Consider the following 6,650-nt stretch of genomic DNA (forward strand, 5'->3'; position numbering starts at 1 on the left):
ACACACACACACACACACACACACACACACACACACACACACACACACACACACACACACGCACACGCACACGCACACACACACACACACACACACACACACACACACACACACACACACACACACACACACACACACACACACACACACACACACACACACACACACACACAATCACGTCATCGACTGAATTCAGTCTCAGCACTGCGTGACGAGGATCCAGCACCCAAACAACAAGGTGACCAACCAACTCAATGTCCGTGACATGACTTGCTTCCCTTGTTGCCAACCACAACTCATGACGTATGCACTGTATGCATGTCGCGTATCCATATGTGCGCGCATGTGTGTGTGTGTGTGTGTGTGTGTCGACGCATGTGTGTCTGCTCATATGTGTGTGTGTGTGTCTGCATGGCCTGTGCTTGCCAATGCATTTATTCAAACGTGAAGATTGCCTCGCTCAGCTGCACACGACCATCCATCCCGGACACCAACCCTCAACAACAGCAGTGTTGTGTTGTTGCCCGCACCCACGCACACACAGGTCGGCGCGCCTCCGGACAACAAGTCCAGCTGCAGGAATTTCAAGCTAGGCAAACCCCCTTGTCCTTGGCTGCACCAACGGCCCTTCTTCACGTCACACACACACACACATACAATAGCGAGGATGCCAAAAGGCAAAGGAAAGAAGAAGGGGGCAGAGTCAGCCGCTCCTGCCGTGCAAGGTTTGTGTCTGTGCGTGCGTACATGTGTTTTGAAGAAGAAGGGTTGGACATCAGTGTCTTTAGGTCACTGTCCTGTGCTCACTTTCTCCAACTGACTCTATCTCCAACTCGACCGTTTTTCATCTTCATGCAATGCTTTGTGCACACGCGTTGACAACTTGCGCCGATACTGTCCACTCCCTCCATTCACCCACGTTTCGTATTGATGTTGGCGCACACCACAAACACCATGCTACGTGCTTGCAGAGCCGCCTAAGCTGTACATGTTTGGACTGGACGTGGGCTCCACGGCGCAGGGTGTGTTTCAGGTGGTGGATGGTCAAGTGACCCCCATCAGCCCCGCGGCGGTGAAGGGCCACTTCTTCGTGGGAGACTGCACGCCGGAAGGCAAGCGCGTGGGTCGCGGGCTGGAATGCTTCCCCAACGGCACCGTCTTCGACGGCGAGTTTGACGAGGAGAAGAGGAACGGGCACGGCACCATCACCTTCCCCGATGGCTCCAAGTACGAGGGCAACTTCCACCACGGCCTCTTCCACGGCCAGGGCATCCTGCGCACCGCCAGCGCGTGCTTCAGGGGAGAGTGGGAGAGCGGGTACCTCAATGGAACCGCAACCGTTGAGGAGAAGTCCGGCCTGCACTGCCAGGGCGAATTCCGCGATGGCCAGCGCAACGGCATGTGCACTGTCACATATCCAAGCGGCTCGCGCTATGACGGCCACTGGCTCAACGACAAGAAGCACGGCCAGGGCACGCAGACATGGCCCAACGGCATGACATTTACGGGCGAATGGCACAGCGGCCAGCAGCACGGTGCAGGCACCCTCCGCCTCCCCTCTGGACGCGTCATTGCAGGCACGTGGGCAAACGGCAAGCTTGTCACAGATGACATGCGGCCCTCCACCGCCCAATAATACAGGAAGGTTGCTAATGACAGGTTGCTTGTGCTGCTGTTGCCGATGGTGTTGTGGACTGCTGATGCTGCTGCTGCTGCTGATGCTGCTGATGGTGTCTGCAGCGAACACTCACCTGCGCCTGCGCTCAAGTCGCTGCCACTTTCCCCCAAGCAACAACAACAACAACAACAACAACAACAACAACAACAACAACAACAACAATAACAACAACAACACCGAATCACGATGACCTCTTCCCTGACGTTGAGGACATTGGTTTTTTCTCCAGCGCTTTCGAATAACTGCATGCTCCCCCCCCCCTCTCCCTCTCTCTTACTTGTCTTTTGTGCTTTCAGCTCTTGATGCTTATTTGAATCTGAAACCTTCGGCTCCTGTATGCTCGCTTCCTTGCTTTATCATCATTATATATCTGGGTTGCTTTGCCTTTGTCTTTGTTCCCTGCCGCTGTCCATTGCTTGCACGTGTCCGATGCTTGCTTCTGCCACCCTTTGTTGCCGACTTGCTGTACACGCCATCAGGATCGCTTGTACATATACTCTGCTCGCATGTGCGCGTGCGTGTGTTTGTGTGTGTCTGCTTTGGTTTGCGTATGCTGCGTGTCTTGTGTGTCTGTGCATGATTCCGTTTGCGTCCTTGTCACGCATCGGTGGTTGACAGCACGGCATTCGCAGCTGCATCGTCACCTGCTGCTTCTGCTTCTTGTGTGATTCGATTACTTTGTAATTTAATGTGGTGGCTTTGGCCAAGAGAGCAGTCACGGTAACAAATTCTGCAGCAAGCAACCAGCGCACAACAAGCAAGACGATTGCCAATCCAGAGGTGTGTGTTTGTGTGGGGATGAAGCGCGAAAGCAGACAGGCTGTTGAGATCAGCAAATATGTAGCACATTGAACAAGGGCTCAACAACGAGCTCCTATTCACCGTGGAGATAAACTGTATCAAAGGACAAACCAGCAAAAACATGGTGCTTGTGGGTATGGTCATGATTGCTTGAGCTTGTGGCTGTCAGAGGAAGATGCCAGGGACGGCGCAGAGGAGACGCTGGTTCGCGCGCTGGAGACCACTGCACCATCCTCCCCACCGACGACGGCATTGCCGTGTCCGTTGCCGTGCCCATTGCCGTGTCCGTTGCCGTGCTCGTTGCCGGGCATGGGAACCGTGCCGTGCACAAAGTCGCTGCCGCCTTCGCCAAACTGCGCCATAAACTCCGCCACTTGCTTCACAATAAAGTACAGCACCAGCAGCCCAACAAGTCCAACCACGGCCACCTCGGCCCACGGCCGGTCTCCAGCGCGAATCCGCTCCATCACAGGGCCATTCGCAGCCCGCTTCCACTCCTCATCAAACCAAACAAACGGCCACGGCCACGGCCCGCCGCCAGCACCGCGCACAACACCTCCACCGCCAGCCACCATCATGACGTCCTTTGCCTCTTCCTTGGCTGTTGGATGCTGAAAATTAAACCATATCTTCTACAATTCTTCCCAACTTCTTGAACAAGATGGACGCGGTCGCCTTGTCGCAGGTACATGACGATGATGATGATGATGATGATGATGATGATGATGATGATGATGATGATGATGATCTGATGCTGCGTGGAGGGACTCCACTGAGTCTAACGACGATCACCACTACCACCACCAATGCTGCTGCTGCCACTGTTGTTTTTGAAACCACACCCCTCACCCGCTTGTGTTGCTCGCTTGTTTGCAGAAGGAGGCACGAGCACAAATCGAGTCGTTATGGACTGATGTCGACAACCTGGTGCGAGGCATGACCAGAGGCCACGCCGGTTCAGATGTGAGGTTGACACGTTTGCGACTACAAGCACCCCACAAGCAGCTCTGCCGTCTCTCCATCTCGCACCATCTCTTGCTTTCTCCAAGCACTCACTCACACTCACTCACACTCACACCCACACTCACCACAACCAAACACACACTCACTCACACTCACCACACAACCAAACACACACTCACTCACACTCACCACACAACCAAACACACGCTCACTCTCACACTCACACTCAAAACCAAACACATGACACTCATGCACACACGCCGCCCCCCCCCTTCCTCGACCTAAAGACCCTCAACAAGGCAATCCGCAACTTTGCTGTCCTGGACACCAAATTCCTCCACACCTTTGAAAGCATCAACACAACGCAGGAACACCTCGAGTCAATACAAACATCGGTAGGCCACCTGTGTCACAGTGCAGCGGAGATGCTTGAAGCGGACCATATCCAAACATGCCCTCAACACCGTGGTTGTACTACACATGTTCTAACACTATCTCTGTTCTCCCGGCCATGCACGCAGCTGGAGACCATCACGACAGACATGGAGCAGGCCGTCAACGACAAGTAGCGGCGACCCACATGCAAACTCGGATCTTTGCTCTCCTTCCCCCACTTTGTTATTATTTCTTCGTCATCTGCTCTTCATCAGAGCATCACCGCTTCATCACCACATGGGCAAACCCACCCCCCCCCCGTCTGCTTCCCTTCGATCACCTGTTGTGAGATGTACTCAAACACGAGGCCCAGGCAACCACGGGATGGGCCAACATCGTGTGTCAAAAGAGAAGGTGGAATAAACACAATGAACATACAAGAAGCAAGCAAGCAACCAAGAACAAGAAGGGAGGAAGAGAGTTGTCAAAGCACATGGGCATACGCCACACCACCCCACCCCACATCGTCAGAACCATAAAAACCATTGCATGCATTGCAAGGAGAGAGAGATTGCAAGCAGCGTTCCGTCAAAACAAACCACCGCCATCGCATCAGGTCACAAGCACACTCGAATCAACACAGTTCCTTTGCTCCCGCTCCTTTGTCCCCACCTCTCCTCCCTTGGAAAGTGCTCCTTCATCCACCTTGACACACACAAACACACACACACACACACACACACACACACACACACAGAGCATCTTCTCGCTTGCGACTACGCAATGGGCTCTGCCTTGCCACCAGTCAGGCGCTTCTCTTCCAGGCCCGCGCCGCCGCCAGCAGCCGTCTCATGCAGGACCACCTTGGTCAAGTCAAACGTCGTCACATCAACCGTCTCGGAGAAGCGGAGCAGCAGCCGCAGCGGATAGCCAACCACGTCCTGCTCCAAGTCAAACCCGGTGAGGACGGGGGACGTCGTGTCCTCCACAAACGCAGCCGCACGCTCAGCAGCACCATCCACAATGGCAACAACGCTGTTACCAGCCATGTCCCGCACCGTGCTGCTGGTCAGCGTGATGTATGAGTTCACAACCTGCGTTGCCACGCCATCAAGGCGCTTCAGCAGGTTCAGGTCGGCTGCATTCAGCAGCACGTGGATGGTGTGGTTGTTGCTGGACAGCACAGACCCGCCACTGAGCGTCATCGCCGCAAGAGCCACGCCGTTCTCCCGATACGCAAGCGGGTTGTCCTGCAGACCGATGCCATGCACGTTGAGGCTTGACGCGTTCACAATCTCACTGAAGACGAGCGTCAGGATGCCAATGTTCATGTTGAGCCGCCACGACGACAGCCGCGGGCGCACGCGATCAGGCACAAACGCGCCCACACCAACCGCAGGCCGCGCTGCGAGGGCGTTGCCAGCCATGTCGGTCACAAAGCCTGCCTCAAGCACAACCTGCGTCGTGGCCGCGCTCACCGCAAGCAATGCCTCAAGCTCAAGCTGCTCTAAGTCACGGCCGCCAATGCTCAGCTCAATCGTCGTTGCATTGGTCAAAGACGACACAATCGTTTCGGCGCTGAGACGAACGGCCACGCCAGCGCCGTTCACAAGCACAGCCGCACTCGTGTTCACGGACGGAAGCATCACCACTTCAGAGAAGGTCAGCAACATCCGGTGCTGCGTCATGTCAAGATCAAACGACAGCACGCGTGGAGCTCGCGCATCAAGCACAACCGTGGTTGCCGTCAGGACGTCGGGCACAATTGCGTTGCCAAAGCCGTCCTCGGCAAAGTTGGCCTGCACAGACAGGTCGCATGGCGAACCAGATGTTGGTGTCGGTGCAGAGCACAGATTGTACAACACCTCCAGCGCTCGCACGGCCGTGACGGACAAGTTCACACGCGCCTCAAGCAACGACGTCGATCCAATGGCTGACGTGGACAGGTCAACGGAAGGGTATCCAACAAACGACAGCCCCCGCATGTCAAAGGAGGATGCGTTGATGGTCTCTGAGAAGGTGAGGTGGAGGAGGTGGTTGTCCATGTCGAGCACAAAGGCCTGCAGGCGTGGCCGCGTGGCATCCGGCACATACGCCGTCGCCTGCACAAGCCCGCCCCCGCACGGCACCGTCCCCTCCACAGCATTCCCGCTCATGTCAATAACAGCGCCGCCACGCAGCCCAACATACGTGCTGCCAACGCCGCGCACAAGCCCGCTCAGCGCACGCAGCTCGTTCAGGTCCCCCTCCGTCAGGTTCACCCGCACAACGGCAGACACCCGCGCCCACGCCACAGCAGATCCGCCAGCCAACCCGCTCACGCCATACACCACACCCCCGCTCACATTGTACCGCACATCCCCACCACCACCACCACCACCACCACCACCACCACCACACTCCGCGCTGTACAGCATCACCCGGCTCGCAACAACACGCGTCACATCAAGCGTCTCGCTGAACGACAGCTCAAGCACGCCCGCATCCATGTCGAGCCCAACACCCTCCAGCACCGGCGCCACATCGTCCGCCACAAACTGCGCCGGCGCCAGCAGCGTCCCCGCCGCCGCGCCTCGCGCCACAACCGCGTTCCCTGCCATGTCCCGCACAAGCGTGCTCTCATACCCAACAAGGCACGTGCTCGCATCAGCACACAGGCCAGGCAGCGCGCGGATGGCGTTCGCATCGGCGCGTCCAACAACAACCACTACCTCCGTCCCGTTCTCAGTGCCGGTCGCAACGCCACTCACGCCGTCCTGCAGCCGGTACATCACCGCACTGGAGCTGTTGCTGCTGCTGCTGCTGCTGTGTTGCTGCCGTACAGCACAATGCT

At 56.6% G+C, this 6,650-nt stretch overlaps 4 protein-coding genes across 4 annotated transcripts in view; 2 read left to right on the top strand and 2 right to left on the bottom strand.

Moving 5' to 3' along the window:
• Positions 1-667: 667 nt before the first annotated feature.
• On the top strand, positions 668-1,843 carry PTSG_05541 (morn repeat protein; the record flags this gene model as incomplete). The annotated part of the gene is made up of 3 exons (XM_004993352.1): positions 668-725; positions 972-1,581; positions 1,642-1,843. The coding sequence occupies 3 exons, from the start codon at positions 668-670 to the stop codon at positions 1,841-1,843; spliced, it is 870 nt and encodes a 289-aa protein (XP_004993409.1).
• Positions 1,844-2,346: 503 nt separating this feature from the next.
• On the bottom strand, positions 2,347-3,083 carry PTSG_05542 (uncharacterized protein). The gene has a single exon (XM_004993353.1). It carries the CDS (start codon positions 3,055-3,057, stop codon positions 2,620-2,622), a length of 438 nt encoding a protein of 145 aa, XP_004993410.1. The 5' UTR covers positions 3,058-3,083; the 3' UTR covers positions 2,347-2,619.
• A 31-nt stretch (positions 3,084-3,114) lies between these two features.
• Positions 3,115-4,252, top strand: PTSG_05543 (uncharacterized protein). The gene is made up of 4 exons (XM_004993354.1): positions 3,115-3,164; positions 3,356-3,442; positions 3,730-3,837; positions 3,964-4,252. The coding sequence occupies exons 1-4, from the start codon at positions 3,141-3,143 to the stop codon at positions 4,009-4,011; spliced, it is 267 nt and encodes an 88-aa protein (XP_004993411.1). The 5' UTR covers positions 3,115-3,140; the 3' UTR covers positions 4,012-4,252.
• A 274-nt stretch (positions 4,253-4,526) lies between these two features.
• PTSG_05544 (uncharacterized protein) overlaps positions 4,527-6,650 on the bottom strand; it is an 8,256-nt gene continuing 6,132 nt past the window's right edge. The window contains exon 3 of the mRNA XM_004993355.1: positions 4,527-6,528. Coding sequence (XP_004993412.1) covers positions 4,594-6,528 — 1,935 coding nt within the window. The 3' untranslated portion in view covers positions 4,527-4,593. The remainder of the gene's footprint in view (positions 6,529-6,650) is intronic.

This window comes from Salpingoeca rosetta (assembly GCF_000188695.1).
Source record: "Salpingoeca rosetta unplaced genomic scaffold supercont1.13, whole genome shotgun sequence".
Lineage (NCBI taxonomy): Eukaryota > Choanoflagellata > Craspedida > Salpingoecidae > Salpingoeca > Salpingoeca rosetta.